This window comes from Mizuhopecten yessoensis, unplaced genomic scaffold (assembly GCF_002113885.1).
Source record: "Mizuhopecten yessoensis strain PY_sf001 unplaced genomic scaffold, ASM211388v2 scaffold11181, whole genome shotgun sequence".
In the NCBI taxonomy this organism is placed as follows: Eukaryota; Metazoa; Mollusca; class Bivalvia; order Pectinida; family Pectinidae; genus Mizuhopecten; species Mizuhopecten yessoensis.
The window spans coordinates 828,958-845,749 of record NW_018408920.1 but is presented as its reverse complement, the minus strand read 5'-3'; the positions used below and the strand labels follow the sequence as shown (position 1 = coordinate 845,749).

Genomic DNA, 16,792 nt, shown 5'->3' with positions numbered 1-16,792 from the left:
TCAATTCCAATTTCAAAGTTTGGCATAAGCTCACCTTGGTTTTTAGGACCTGGTTAGCAAAAAATTAGTTAGATAATGGTAGTTATCAAAAACATCCGTTCCATTACTCTTCCTTTGAGCTTTTATTACGACGCTGCTAAGGGAACAAATTGTGTTTTCGTGGTGGAGGAAAACCCACCGTGCCATCGGAGGGATAACAACTAACCCTATCAGACATCACTCTCATTTTTTCCACCACCGCTGGGGATCGAACCGAAATTCTTGGAGAGCGAGTGGTCTGAAGCTCACGCTTGATTGTACACAGTAGTACAATGACTGCGCGCGTCAGCGATCACGGCTACCGAGGCACCCATTCATCAACTGAATAAAGGGGCGTAACTCCGTAAATTACGGTCAGACCCTGGTGGTCATCAAACTCATCCAACCTTTCATGGTAATTAACCTTCCAATGAAGCTTGGTGTTCAGCCATTGGAAATTACTTGATGAAGCAATTGATTAAAGGGACATAATTCATTCAATTACAGTTGGACAATGGAGGTTATCGAACTTGTCTTAGCTCTCATGGAAGTTAATCTTCCTATGAAGTTTGAAGCTAATCTGTTGAAATTTCTTTGATATAGAGTGGACATTGTGCGCACACGCCCGCCTGCTCCCATAATAACATAATACAACCCGTCTTCGACAGGCTTATACAAATATTGGGAAACAAAATAAAACAAAAACCTTATATTCATACCATGTTTATTGATCGACACTGATCATATGCACTAAATACTAACAACTACATATCTACAATTACATTTCTCTTCCCACTTTTCATTCAGTCATTGTGGCCATAGTAGATAGGTAATAAGACAAAACGTTACATCCTCTAATTTTATCACGATCCATATTTAATAACTACTGATTTGACTAGAAAATTTGAAATCAACATTTGTTTCATGTCACACATATCTATACCTTATGCAATCATATCTTTATTAAAATGAATTCAAGAACCAAAATTAGCAACATCAATTCTACATAACAAATTTGTTCTTTGCAATTGAATATGTTCAAACAGAAAATCATTTTGAAACTGTAATAAGCAATAATATTAGCAGTTAAACCTTGTTCATTTAGAATCCACAAAACAATTTCTCAATCTCAACGAATATTCAGTTAACTTTTCTTTATTGTTATATATATCAGATGAATATCACTTTGTTCTTGGTTACATTTATAAAACCGCCATCTTGTGTCAGATGAAACTCAATATCACATTTCATAAAACATAATCATGAATTAAACCCACCTTTAGCCACTTTTTAATATCAGCTCATGTCCATTACATTTGGCAAATCAGTATTTTGACAATGAAATATAATGTCTTTTACAACCTGCTGGTTTGTTGATTGTTCTCCTTTCCCCGTCATACAATACGATATTGTAGTAACAACAAAATGTAGGTACTTTTTGTTGATATTTTAAAAGTATGTCCACTTCTGAAGATAAGAAGGGAAGTAACTCTAAAGACGTATGGTTGACAACAGATTAGAAAACCTGAACACAATAAAGACAATGTTGAGAATATTGGTTTGCTTTTAATTGTGCCAAAAACTGTCTCCCAATGATATGGACAAGAGGCTTGTTTTCTTACCATGCACCATAATCATAATATAAAACAAATATAATCACATTTTATATAATAAACACTTCACAATTTTCTTTTATTCTTCTTTCATATTTACATTACTCCTCTTTCACACAACCCAACTCAACTAACATACTTGTTAACTAATACAGTTGGAATGGAACACAATGAATACAATATCAGATAAAATATTTCAACCAACTTTGGAAAGGAAAATAATTGATGTTTGAATTTACTGCACTATTCGGTGGTAAACACAGAACTATCCAATTTTTCTATTTTTAATATCCTAGATTTACATGCATGATATTTTATCGAACAAAAATACCACTTAACATTCAAATTGATCCCATTTTTTTTAATTTTTTTTTAAAGGCTGGAAGAAATGTGGAGCTCTAATGGAATGTCAGAAAAACAACCTATGAATGTTCCAAATCCATACTTCCAATGTAATTAACAATATATTTGACACCACATTAATCACTAATATGTAAACAACAAAATTAGTACAGTGCTCAACATTTACAGCTCTTGGTTACTGATGAAGCTATGACCATTTTAAAACATGAACAAAATTCTAGTTCATATAACAACAGCTTTCTCAGCCAGAAGTCAATGGTAAGTGTATCTAGTGTTACCTGAAACACTTGACACAATGTAACATTGTCTTTTCTCTATTAACAGCTAAAGTAAATACATTTTTGTCTTGACTAGGGTGTAAATCTATTCAGTTACTGTTTAAGTGACTATGAAAGAAAAGCTTTGTATGAACAAGAATTCTTTCACCCTTAAACAAATACCACATTAACAAAAGAACAAAAAGCATGAACTGGTCTGCCTGTAATATTGATAAATATTTTTTTCATTTAGAGACATCCGAATTGAAGCATAACATATGTCAAATATATACAATATATTAATAGTATTATATGTATAAATATTATTCTGAATACGAATCTACAACAAAAACAAAAATGTCCTCCAGGATTTCTTAGTTTTGACATGGATCAAAATACAGTTAGTGTTGATATTTACCATAACAAACATCAACTATGCTTCTTTTAAGATGAGTCCTAAATAACCCATAGGAAAGCTACTTTTCAGAGACCCTCATTTGAAATGTTGGTGCCTTCATCCCCTGTTAATACTGCCCTTACAAGACATTATATTCAGTCAACGAGACTTCACAATTGTAGCCTGTTCAGCTTACAAGTACAATATTTAGGCCAAACAAAACAATATGTTTATTTCATGTTATGCCAAATAAATGTTGATAGGTCAAATTTTACATTTTCACTTTATAAAAACAAATTGATCTTTGTTAATGATTGATTTATTTTTATTGCAGAAACTTACGTGTCTTGTAATAAAGGAAGCTAGTGTTGGATACAGAATTTCAAACTAATCTTTTGACGATTTTTTTTTGGGAGAAACAAAAGAAGAAAAATGGCTGAAAATCTGAACAATTTGGTCCCTACTGGTCTTTGTCTTTAGATTCTACTGATTTCTGATATAGACTGAATAGCAACTCTTCTTGTACAGGGAGTACTGGTAGTGTCATTTATACAGTAAATGGAAAAAACATATCACTCTTTCATCTCTAGACAAAACTTCAGATTGAGCCAAGCAGCAATAAATGGTTCTCTGTTAGCCCTAGAGGTGACAGTGTTCTCAGCTATTCACATTCACAACAGTAACAATGGTCGGAGACAGCAGCTAATCTGATCCCATCTTCACTCCAGTGATCTGTGGTGGGGGTTAGAAGAATGCATATTATTTGGCTTGAAAACATTTATTAATTCAATATATTGCTTGTGGTGACAAGCATATGATTGATACTTTTATATATTTCAGAAATAAAAATATCTACAATGACTCAAAACAATGTATTTTTTAAATTCAAAAACCATTGCATAATTCAATACATTCTGAAATGAAATATAAATGCACACACCAGAATATGCATAGGTTCAAACAATTTTAAAATGATTAGTCAATTTGGAAGTTTGTAATGGATAAAAAAATAAAATGAATCGGGCATTTTTATTTTTTTATTTTTTTATTACAAATGATTCCTTTGACCAGGTTTGACCAAAGTTTTTTCTCTGAATTCAAAACTAATGAGTAATATATTACTTAATTAAGATGCAGATATTTGCATAGTTACAAATTTAATTAAAAGTAAACATTTTCTTTTCAAATGAATACAATGAAGATGACATTGGTAAGGAAACAGACAAATCACATTGTTTATTTACCTGCAGGATAGCAACAATGATTCCAAAGAGACCAATAGCTGTGGCGAAGATTTCTATGATGAGGAGTTTTACAAAAAGAGAGGCATTTTGGGCGTCGGCTAAAGCAGCACCAGATCCAACAATTCCAACACTGATTCCACAGGCAATGTTAGATAACCCGACGGTGAGGCCAGCAGCAAACATCTGGAAGCCTACATCAACATATAAGGAGGTAGTTATACACAATACATATGTAAAGGGAAGGACAGACTCTGGCAGGGCTAGTAATTAATTTTCAATATCACCAGTCAATTGGATGGAGTAGAAGTAGTTTCCAACTTTTAATAGTCCATGTGCAAATTTCACTAACCCAACATTATTCAACAAGATAAGCAATATCAAATTTTGACTAGTCAATCAGGCTAACCGTTTTTAGAAACACTAGTCCAGCAGGATATTTCACTAGTCTGAGTGAGACTAGATGGTTACCCTTATTGTCTAGCACTGCTCAGGTGCTATAACACGGAACTTTAAATGTATTAGGTAAATTGGTACCACTGCACAATTTATATTTGCAAAGAAGAGTTCTACCTCGGAGCCTATTTGCAGTTAGGATCATTTTCCCTATCGAAGACAAAGCAATCTACCATAGTAAAGTCTTTTCCTGGCTTTGAGTTACTTCCCTTGGCATGGTTTCAGTCTTTTGTGTTTATATTTTGTTTCCAAAAACTCAAATTTCAAATTGTCATATGTAAGTATGTAAGATGCATCATATATGTATTGTATATATGAAGAATAAATCTACAGGAAATGGCTTAAATGTTTCGTGTCAAAAATAGCAGCAATTTCAACATCATATAATACATGATGGTATTTTTTTTTTAATATTAAAGCATCCAATATGGTGTTCAGGGTTACAGAAGAGATAGGGGTTCCACTGAAATGACTAAATGAGTCGAATTTACACATGGACTATCAACAACTGTTAACAACAACAGAACGGTTTGTCCAGCTAAACTCAGTACCCTGAGACTACATAATTGCAGACAAAGGGTTCTTGTTTAAAACGTTGAATTTGTTATTGACCATACCAAAGCTAAAAATGGTCGCTATCAGCTTCAAACAAGAAATTATGTTGTTTTTTCATTTTTAAAATTGTAATAAGTAGTGATTAATTATGTAACAGATTGTAGGGTTTAACGTGTAGATACTCCATCCTATTACCTGCATAATGGGAATCCCTGATTACAGTTTCAGATGCAGTGAGAGGGTCATAGGACTGAAATGTAAAAAAAACAGAAGTTAGAAACATTTAACCTTAAAGAGTTAAGCACATCAGTAAGACAATGCTGTCTAAAAAACTGAAATGGTTTCATCAATTGACACTGATCTAACTTTAACTATGTTTTTTACAGTGATTCCTGTCTATACTGACATCATTATAAATCATTTGGTCAGTTTAGACAGTGTGTAAGCTGGTAAGAGTTGTAGACAAAGATATGTTTCATTCATTATTATAAAGTCAGGTATCGGTGAGCTTTCACCAGCGTAGCTCCGGGATCCTGAAGTCCGATGGATAATGAAATAAATAAATAAATAATATACATACGATACTATTGTCACTTGTTGTTTTTCATGCTAAAGAGCTGCTACATGTAGACTCCAGTGAGAGAACCATTTGGCTAAAAAGCTATAAAATACCTAGAGGAAAGACAAACAGACTTGTAAGTGTATACTTACACCGAGTTGGCCCCCGATAACAATGGCCATGATGATACCATAGATGGCTACAGCCTCACAGAAGATGATACTGATCAGGTTCTTTGTTTTGATACGAGGGGCCTTCACTCCACCTCCAAGAATGCTGACTCCAGTGGTGAAAATTCCCCTGTAAAATGTTGAATACTCAACTTTTCATTTTGCATTTTACATAAATCATAAAAGCACTATGTACATATTTAGCTCAGTATTCTCATTTTATTTTCCCCCTAATTGTGAAGCAGTTAATATAATGTAAATCAAATTTAAGGCTTACAAACACACAATAGACAGTATTTAATCCATTTTCTTGGCTTAGGAATTATAATACAAAATTTGGTTAAAAACCCTTATAGATCGTGCTCTAAATGAGTAGTCTTAGATATTTATCTGAATGCTCTTCACCAAATTTTGTCAAAATCAATTCAGCAATTCTTGACAACTGTCCTCTTAAATGAACCATTGATAACAGATAGAAGGTAAGGTTAGGATAAATGTTTAAGTGACAAAACAAATATCTGTGGGAAGTCTTAACATATAACACTGGTGCCTAGCTGACCATTAATTATATATACCCATTAATTGTTTATCATGAGGTGTGGCAGATGGTTTTGTTAATCACTTACCAGGCAGCTCCGACCACCGACAAGGAGATAGACAGGCCAACTCCTATACTTGCCCACATAAATGGAGAGGTGCTTTCCAGGAACCTAGAGGAACCAATTATGACATAAGCAATTTAGCATGATCAAGAAATGGTACATATATATTGCAAATCAGTATTATAATTTGTTTTACACTAGTGACAGTTTTTATGCAAGAAACCAACATGTAACCACGGACTTACAAATCTAATTCTGTGATGTAACTGAGTCAATGTCATTAAGAATTTCACCAAGCAAACTGTTATTTGCAATGAAAATGTCATGTCAGACTGCAAAATAATAAATAAATTACTAGTTAAATCAGAAACATTTTATTTCTGTTAATGGTATTTATATGCCTATATGCATGGCTTGCAGTCTTACCATCCAAAATCAAATCTTGAGCCCTTCCCTGTCAGTATATAATAGAAAGCTGAAAAAGTAAACAAAGTTAACATGAACTAAAGCTACAGTGCAGCCTATTTCAGTACTGACATCCAATATCCTATGAATGTACAAGAAAATCTACGAAAATTGTATATAATCATTATAGTATCTTGAATAAATATAATGAATTATCATGGTAAAACTTTCAAGTTGACTTTATTTATCATCCTCTATTCATTATTTTGTGCAAACTCGGATTATTATGCATCAATGTGATCATCAACAAAAATTAATGCCCCCTCAAAAACTGAAATTATATATGCTTTGCACATTTATGTAATATGAATGACTTTGCTTCCTTGGAAACACTGTCGGCCGTCCCTAATCAGGTCCCTTGCTCAATGGTATATTTTTCTCTTTTAATATAGGCCCTGTAAGCCGAGCTATAGATCCAAAGCACAGGTACTAGCCTCTTCTGTCAATACAACTATAATATATTGTAGGTGTATTGACAGACGAGGCTTGTACCTAGGCCTGTGAGCCAAAGTTTAGACCCATCACGAAAAGTCCTACGAATTCTGTCTTATGAAACTCTATTTTCTCCTTAACACAAAGGTTATATTCCTGTAATCATAAAGTGATCCATTGGCCTGCCAAATCAAAAAAAACATGATACCGCTACGTGGACATCTCAAAAGAGGTTTTCATAATAGCCTACTCAGCTTACTATACATACAATAAGGACTAGTAAATTCAATAATACATTTTTCATGGTTAGAACATTTTAAACTGTCAGGCCCTTCACTTCAAATTGATTACACAGGACGACACCTGGTATCGGCGAGCCATAGTGTACGTAATGATAGGTTTGCTACTGTAACAGCATCATCATGAATTCGAAGTGAACAAAAAAAAACAAGATTTTGATTGATCCGTCGATTAGATTCGCAGCCAAGTTACAAGCATATGTGAATAAGTTAACAGTAATATTTATCGATAAGTTTTCAATATAACACGCTATTCAATAATATCAATGTTGAGGAAAGACATAGATTGATAAATAGAAGTGATGTTCCCGTCAGATCGTATGAATTCCTTCGTCACCCGGCTCCGAGGATTTGTCAACAACTCGAGACCCCCAAGGGCACTGCCATGTCATCCAGTCATTTACAGTCTCCGGCAAATGTACTCCCATGGATAAGAAACTCACCTATTACAAGGATTGCCGAAAATGCTAAAACATAAATAACCGCATACACGGGGTACAGTGAAACACCCGAGAGCTTGGAGGAAGGCCTCGAAGGCTGATAGTCTATGTCTGCCATCTTTGCTCATATGATTTACCAGGAAATCACGTTGAAATCTCGTGGAGTGATGACTGAAGAACGACAACTCTGACCTACGGTAGCGGGGCACGTTAGGGGGTAATTTAAACCCGTCTATTATTTGTTTTATAAATAGTAAACAAGAAATCTTTGCTTTAGAAAAGAGTATTTGTTTAACTAATATACCTTTAAATCTTAATATTATATTAAGGTAGACCACGGACTTAGAATCTAATTCCGTGGGTAGACTAAAGGGGCACAGGATATTTATGCTGTTTTATGCCAAAATGATACAAAACCCACGTCACAAAGGAAATGGTCTACGGTTTTTAACATTCAGGACAAATTATGGAAAAAGATTTATGTATGTCCTTTTAAAACTACTGATAGTATTAAATTAAGATGGTTTCAATACTGAATTAACCATAGAAATCTAACTACAAACACACTCCTACATAAAATGGGAATAAAACAAAATTCAACTTGTACTTTTTGTAAAAGAAATCCAGAAACAATTGAACATCTATTTTTGGATTGTGGTAAAGTATGTGAAATTTTGAGACAACTAAAACAATTGCTTGCAACCAGTGATATTGATTTGAATTTTGACAAACAGGAATTTATATTTGGACAATTCAGTTCTAAGGATGCTGATTTGATAGTGGATAATCTTATCCTATTATTGATTAAACAATACATTTTTTAAAATGAAATGTCTAGAAATGGAACTTAATATAACGAGTTTAAAGATCATAAGATCTTGATAAATAAGCATAAAAACTGCAAAAATAATATAATAAAGTGGAAAAATGTCTTCTCTTAAAAATTAACGAGAACAATTATCATAATACTATTTTTAAAAATGGTTTGCAACCCCNTTATAAAGAGGTGTCCGTTGTGAAGGGAATTGTATTCAATGTTATGTATGCTTGTTGCTTTGTGTGTAAATGTGTAGTTTATATAAAAAAAAAATGAATAAAAAAAAGGTTTTATTTAAAAGAAAAGATAAAAAAAAGGTTTAAATTAAGCGTATGTTTTTCCTTTTACATAAAGAAAGCATGCATAGCAAAACTAACAAACACATCATATTAAAAAGAATTTTGTCTTACTTGTCACATAAATTGCAGACTTGCTCAAGTCAAAGACATCGTGTACATGTCGTTTCGATACCTGTAATACCAACCAAATCAGGTTAAAATAAATGGTCTTGAACTGTTTGGTATTTGCAAGGTGACAACAGACCAATGAAAACATATGACAAAAAATCCACTGATTTTGATTTAGTTTCTAGGTTTCAGAGTTTGAATATAAAAAAAAAAAATATAAAAAAATCGGACGCCTGGTTCTGATTCTAATGAGCTAATCAAGCTCTATATAAATGCTTACACCATGCATTTTCTACCACGTGACATTTAATTATTAAAGAAATTTTACGAGGCCTTAAGAATGCCTTTATGTATATGATCTATATATTTGTAACAGGAAAGAGAATAGTGCTTTTGCTTTGCTTTTACCGGTTGACTGGTAGTCCTTCATTCGAATATTATCAAGGTGGGCAAAAGGGAAAAATAAAGCAAAGATTAATCGAAAGCATAGAGAAGTGTGAATATATAGGGAAGGAAGACAAGAAGGAGAGAAGAAAAGATGAAAGTAAGAAGGGAGAAAGTGTAGATGAGGCGACTGTGGTCGATCTTCGAGACTTCTGTCTTGAAGATCTTCAGGGATTGGGCATTGCACACATCTCTTGGCAAGCTGTTCCACTGGATTACAGTCCGAGGGTAGAAAGAGAATCTGGTATAATCTTTGGTGGTCTGGATCTGCCGGTACTGGTGTTCACGGCCTCTGCTCCGAGATGAGATGAGCTGATCATTCGGATTGATGGCTATAGACCAGGTTATTCCGGATTTTATAAAATATTATCAGTCTGACGTCAGCACGTCGGCGTTCCAGTGTCCTCCAACCAATATCTGATAGCATGTCCGTGACACTAGAGGTGTAATTATGTCTGTTGAGGACCCACCGGGCTGCACGTCGCTGTACCATTTCGATCTTATCCACTTGGGCATGTTTTTTGTTGGAGTCTGGATGGAAGTCTCTCACTGCTTTAGGGTCCCATACGGTAGGTAGCACAGTACTCCATTTTCGGTCGAACCAGTCCCTTTGCTTTAAATTCTTGGATCGGAACTTGAGGTTTCTCTTCAGGAACCCAAGCGCCTGGTTAGCCTTACTGGTTATGGAACTGATGTAACTGCTCCATGTTAAGTCTTTGGTGATTGTAATTCCAAGATACTTGAAGACGTTTACTGTGTTTAGCTGTCGACCGTACAAGAAATAGGTATGGCGGATGGTGTTAGTTGTTCTGGAGATTGTCATGACTTAATGAATTCGCATTTTTCCGGAAGAAACTCCATTTGCCATCTATCTGCCCAGTTTGCTAGTCTGTCGTTCATTCGTTTTTATGGTAAGATACATCAGTGTATCGTCCGGAAAGAGTCTGATGGTACTATGCTTTACTTACATACTCTTGTAGATCGTTGATGTACACTAGGAACAAAGCAGGTCCGAGGACCGAGCCCTGTGGCACGCCGAATAGAACTGGGTTTTTTTCAGAGGCTTTTCCATTAAGGACGACTTTCTGTTGTCTGCCACTGAGGAAAGATCGTATCTAGTGTGTAACCCTTCACACCATACTTCGTCAGTTTGAATAGGAGTTTAGTGTGAGCCACTTTGTCAAAAGCCTTTGAGAAATCCATTACAATTACATCGGTCTGAATTCCTTTTTCCCTGTTGTTGACAATTTCCGATGTGTACTCAAAAAGTTGTGAGTCACAACTCCTCTTCTCTCTGAATCCGTGCTGGAGTGGGTGAAAAACTTGTCTTTCAGGTGTTTCATTAGTTGGCTACAAATGATGTGCTCCATCAGTTTACACAGAACGCAGCTAAGCGACACTGGTCTATAATTAGCTGGTTCTGTTCTTTTCCTCTTCTTAAATATTGGAGTGACATTTTTCTTCCTCCAGATGGTGGGTAGGTGTTGCTGCTGCAAGGACTGATTGAAGAGAGTGATGACAATAGGTCCGAGTTCAAACGCAAGTTCCATGAGGACTCGATCGTCTGGTCCGGTTGCCTTTGAACGATTAAGTCTCTTCAGTAGTTCAAACACTCCATTGACTGTAATGTTAATATCTGCCATGTCATCCTCACCCTTCTTTTCTTGCAGGATCCTCTGGTCACGCATGTCTTTCAAAGACATTGGTGACTGGGCCGAGAAGACAGAGTTAAACTGTTTATTGAGGAGGTTAGCCTTACCTAGGTCATCGCTGATGTCTATTCCTCGGTCCTTTAATGTTTGGGGTTTAGATGTGTCTTTCGTCATATGCATGATGATGTCCAGAATCTCTTAGTGATTTCCATGTTCTCACTGCGAGGCCCTCCACGTAGCTCCAGCACGATTCCGTACACAATCATTGTGTGACGTGTTTGGACTACTTTAGCCGCCGTCCAATTTCCTCCGATGGCTTTTCCTTGTATCTAATGTACAGTTTGTCTCTTTTCCTCATGAGCCGATTGATGTGAAGTTTCACCTATGGAATTCTATTTTTAGATTTAGCAGTTTTATGGGGTATACATTTGTGGATGGCTTTTTTCTAGTTCCTCAGTAATGTTTGTCCACATTGTTGTGGTGTCATTCTGATGTAGGTTTGTACGAATGTTCCGAATGTTCCTTTAGTCCCTCCCAGTCTGCAAGTTTCTAGAGTGTTATTTTACGTGATGGTTGTATGTAGATCTTTGGTTTGATGTACAAATTTACCTGTATAATGTCATAGTCACCGATTCCTGGGCTCGTTTTCATGAAACCTTTCTCATGCTCACGTTTGGACTTTGTGCTCAAACCCTATTTCTTGTTCTGGTTGTAACTTGACCCTTTCACCCCTAGGTAACTTTAGTAGACTCTACCATACATTGATCTGGATGAGTCCACTGTGGTCTACAGTGGTGAAAAGGTTAATAAATAAATCTTATTTTGTCAATGATTTGAAAACATTTTGAAGAGACTTAAATTAAAGCCAAATACTGTTGTCAATGTTTAAAATTGACTTTTTGATCGTTTGACATGATCTAAGCGACTTACAAGAAAGTTGGTTTGAGCACAGAATCCATGCTTGAGCATGAGGACGGTTTCGTGAATAGGGGCCCTGGTATGACCCTAACTGTGATGATTTAGTGTGCTTCCAACAGGGATCGAACCCTCAATATCCAGGTTCCTAGTCGGACGCTCTACCACTGAGCTAAAGGGAAATTCCCTCTAGCTCGAAGCTAGAAGGCGATCGTAATCCTATATACAATTAAAATCTGCCACATAACTATAATGAATTTGCTCAGCATTATTGGTGGACAAATCATGAATTTGGTTGGTAACACGAGGTCCTCAAACAAAAAATACAACATACTCTAATTATAAGCTACACATGTTTAAGTTCAGTTTTGTCTATGAGATTTCTTTGGGGAGAATCCAAGTCGTAAATGCCACTATGTGATGTCAAATGGAATTATGTAGTTGCATATGTACATGAAGTTGCAAATACCTATATATGCTTCAACACCGATTTTTCAAATTTTAATTACCTTTGACCTCATCTGTGACTTTGAAGAGATAAGTTTAATGTGCCAAGACTAGATGTCGCATATACATTATAATTTTTAAATCATCACTTTGTTGTTGGAGAATTTAGGAATGTGTTAAAAATATTGCATGTCAAACATACTGCCTGGTGAATTATAGTACATCAGAGGTTTTGTTAAACTTAAGACAGATCTAGAGCGGTGATGCCCTACTTGTGTGCCACCATTGGAGAAGAGGGTGGAGTGTATGATAACCGAGTCAGTCAGACTTGTTAACATACTTGAATCTCTAACCTTCAAGTCAGACTTGTTAACATACTTGAATCTCTAACCTTCAAGTCAGACTTGTTAACATACTTGAATCTCTAACCTTCAATTAATTAACTTTATAATGAAGTTGTGTAACAGTGTGAAATGAGGATTACTCCAGAAACAGCTTTTCCTCGATTTAATCCAAAATACAATATGTAAAAATTGTGCGGTGATCTGCTTTTGATTATGTGGTACATAAACAAAATAGTTATAAAGGAATAATTCGTGGATATTTTTCTTTAGAAGTTGGAGGTCTTAGAAACTAATATATGCCCTTGTATTATCAAGGTCAATCTTCCTTTGTTAATGTCCCCACTCAAACAGTTTGGCAAAGAAAACGTGTTTTTTTCTCCCTAAATTGTATCGTCTCAAAGTTGAACTAAAGGCTGCAGTGATTTAAAGATCCTGCAAGAAATGATATAGAACTGCTTCAGAAATATTTCATCTTGATAAAGGTCAAAATCAATAGTTTGGTACCTGACACTCCATTTCCCTATTAGTAACCAGTTCGTTTGATGATGTTGCTTGAAAAAGTACATGAAATAGTTCTCCAGAAGCATGTTTTTCCCTTGAAGTCTATAAGGTCAATACATAAAAAACATTTTGATGACAATTCATTATATAGTACAATGTATAAGAGAAATGTTATTGGAACTATGCATTCAAACAGATTGAAACACAAGGCAATTACTTATTTTGTATATATAATATATAATCAAACTTGGTTGAGATAGCACAGTACAGTAGCAACGGCTTGATCCTTAAAATAAAGGGCATGTCTCAGATAAACATGCATAGCAGATTCATCCTGCACAACACACCTTCACATATATATATATAAACTACATTTTGAATACTGGTTTTTTAGAAGATTGATTTTTTTCTTCAAGAAGTGATTTCTCCAGATTTGGGACTTGTGAACCACATAAAACCTGTCTTTGTTGTGTAGACACAGATTTGTAGATGGCCAAAAATGTAGTCTCAAACCAAATTCGATTTTTTTAATATGTGAATCCAACAATTGTATTGCTGTTTTATTTTTATTTTGATACATGTAATATTGCAGGGGTTATTTATTGTACAAAAATATCACCCATGGCCACCGTTTGCTAATGTACACTGCTACCTGAAGCAGGAATTATAATGTCTTTCAGCTATCAAGTAAAATCTATTGACTCTAACAAATGAATGTCCAGAAACTGACTTCTGGCACACCACCTGGTGGTGGTTAATATACAATTGCAGTGGAGCCAACTCCTTCATTCAAAGCTATAACAATGAACTGAAGCAATGCTTGGCCATTTTTAAGAGAGAAAAAAGAAAAATGTGGCTGGATCAACAATACTTGGTGGTGGCTGGATCAACAACACATGGTGATGACTGGATCAACAAGACTTGGTGGTGGCTTGATCAACAAGACTTGGTGATGACTGGATCAACAAGACTTGGTGGTGCCTTGATCAACAAGATTTGGTGGTGACTGGATCAACAAGACTTGGTGATGACTGGATCAACAAGACTTGGTGATGACTGGATCAACAAGACTCGGTGGTGGCTTGATCAACAAGACTTGGTGATGACTGGATCAACAAGACTTGGTGGTGGCTTGATCAACAAGACTTGGTGATGACTGGATCAAAAAGACTTGGTGGTGGCTTGATCAACAAGACTTGGTGATGACTTGATCAACAAGACTTGGTGATGACTGGATCAACAAGATTTGGTGGTGGCTAGATCAATAAGACTGGGTGATGACTGGATCAACAATATTTGGTGGTGGCTTGATCAACAAGACCTGGTGATGACTGGATCAACAAGATTTGGTGATGACTGGATTAACAAGACTTGGTGGTGGCTTGATCAACAGGATTTGGTGATGACTGGATCAACAAGACTTGGTTGTGGCTTGATCAACAAGACTTGGTGATGACTGGATCAACAAGATGTGGTGATGCCTGGATCAACAAGACTTGGTGATGACTGGATCAACAACACTTGGTTTGGTGTCGGCTTGATCAACAAGACTTGGTGGTGGCTTTATCAACAAGACTTGGTGGTGGCTTGATTAACAAGACTTGGTGATGACTGGATCAACAAGTCTTGGTGGTGGCTTGATCAACAAGACTTGGTGATGACTGGATCAACAACACTTGGTTTGGTGTTGGCTTGATCAACAAGACTTGGTGGTGGCTTTATCAACAAGACTTGGTGGTGGCTTGATCAACAAGACTTGGTGATGACTGGATCAACAAGATTTGGTGATGCCTGGATCAACAAGACTTGGTGTTGGCTTGATCAACAAGATTTGGTGATGACTTGATCAACAAGATTTTGTGGTGGCTTTATCAACAAGACTTGGTGATGACTGGATCAACAAGTCTTGGTGGTGGCTTGATCAACAAGACCTGGTGATGACTGGATCAACAGGATTTGGTGATGACTGGATCAACAAGACTTGGTGATGACTGGATCAACAAGTCTTGGTGGTGGCTTGATCAACAAGACCTTGTGATGACTGGATCAACAAGACTTGGTGTTGGCTTGATCAAAAAGACTTGATGATGATGGGATCAACAAGACTTGGTGTTGGCTTGATCAACAAGACTTGGTGATGATGGGATCAACAAGACTTGGTGGTGGCTTGATCAACAAGACCTTGTGATGACTGGATCAACAAGACTTGGTGTTGGCTTGATCAACAAGACTTGATGATGATGGGATCAACAAGACTTGATGTTGGCTTGATCAACAAGACTTGGTGATGACTTGATCAACAAGACCTTGTGGTGGCTTGATCAACAAGACTTGGTGGTGACTGGATCAACAAGACTTGGTGATGACTGGATCAACAAGATTTGGTGATGACTGGATCAACAAGATTTGGTGATGACTGGATCAACCAGACTTGGTGATGACTGGATCAACAAGTCTTGGTGGTGGCTTGATCAACAAGACCTTGTGATGACTGGATCAACAAGACTTGGGGATGACTGGATCAACAAGACTTGATGATGACTGGATCAACAAGACTTGGTGATGACTGGGTCAACAAGACTTGGTGATGACTGGATCAACAAGATTTGGTGATGACTGGATCAACAAGACTTGGTGGTGGCTTGATCAACAAGACTTGGTGATGACTGGATCAACAAGACTTGGTAGTGGCTTGATCAACAAGACCTTGTGATGACTGGATCAACAAGACTTGGTGATGACTGGATCAACAAGACTTGATGATGACTGGATCAACAAGACCTGGTGATGACTAGATCAACAAGACTTGGTGGTGGCTTTATCAACAAGACTTGGTGGTGACTTGATCTGAACATTGACTTAATTTGGTGCTTTTAACTTTTCAATTCAAGGGTACCAACACATTCAAATATATTATAACCACTGTTAATATTGTGAAATATTCATTTGACACCTTTTCAAAGATATCACATGTTTCCATGCATATGACAGCATTGTGGTTGTTGACATTACAGTTTACCCTTAATCAATGTTGTGGTATGGGAATTATACAAGCTGTAGCACAGCACTAAAGTGAGTGTCCAACTCATAGGCCACAAAGGGGATGAAAATCTTGACAAGGGAAGATACTCTAAGCACCAGAAAAAATAATTTTGGTTGCTTCATCTTCTACCAAGAAGGGAGTACATTGTACTTCAAGTAAAAAAATCCTCCGAGTGGAACTCTCTTTTGCGATGACAAATGTATAACTGATGCAGTGGTACTGTTTACCTTAAGTCAACTCTCATTGATGGTTCACTTGTATATCATTGTCTCGTTTATAGAAACATGCTTCAGACAACATGATCTTACTCCGTTTCTACTTAACACACAAGGCAGTAAACAAAGAAAGCATTAGG

The 16,792-nt window shown here is 36.2% G+C and overlaps 2 protein-coding genes across 2 annotated transcripts; both read right to left on the bottom strand.

The window, feature by feature from the left end:
* Window positions 1-728: 728 nt before the first annotated feature.
* On the bottom strand, window positions 729-8,024 carry LOC110440415 (V-type proton ATPase 21 kDa proteolipid subunit-like). The gene is made up of 7 exons (XM_021483479.1): window positions 7,871-8,024; window positions 6,658-6,706; window positions 6,256-6,339; window positions 5,612-5,759; window positions 5,096-5,150; window positions 3,893-4,083; window positions 729-3,380 (listed from the first exon to the last, which is right to left on the bottom strand). The coding sequence occupies exons 1-7, from the start codon at window positions 7,983-7,985 to the stop codon at window positions 3,351-3,353; spliced, it is 672 nt and encodes a 223-aa protein (XP_021339154.1). The 5' UTR covers window positions 7,986-8,024; the 3' UTR covers window positions 729-3,350.
* A 2,719-nt stretch (window positions 8,025-10,743) lies between these two features.
* LOC110440436 lies at window positions 10,744-11,361 on the bottom strand. Its single transcript, XM_021483513.1, has one exon. The coding sequence runs from the start codon at window positions 11,359-11,361 to the stop codon at window positions 10,744-10,746; it is 618 nt and encodes a 205-aa protein (XP_021339188.1).
* Between the last annotated feature and the right edge of the window lie 5,431 nt (window positions 11,362-16,792).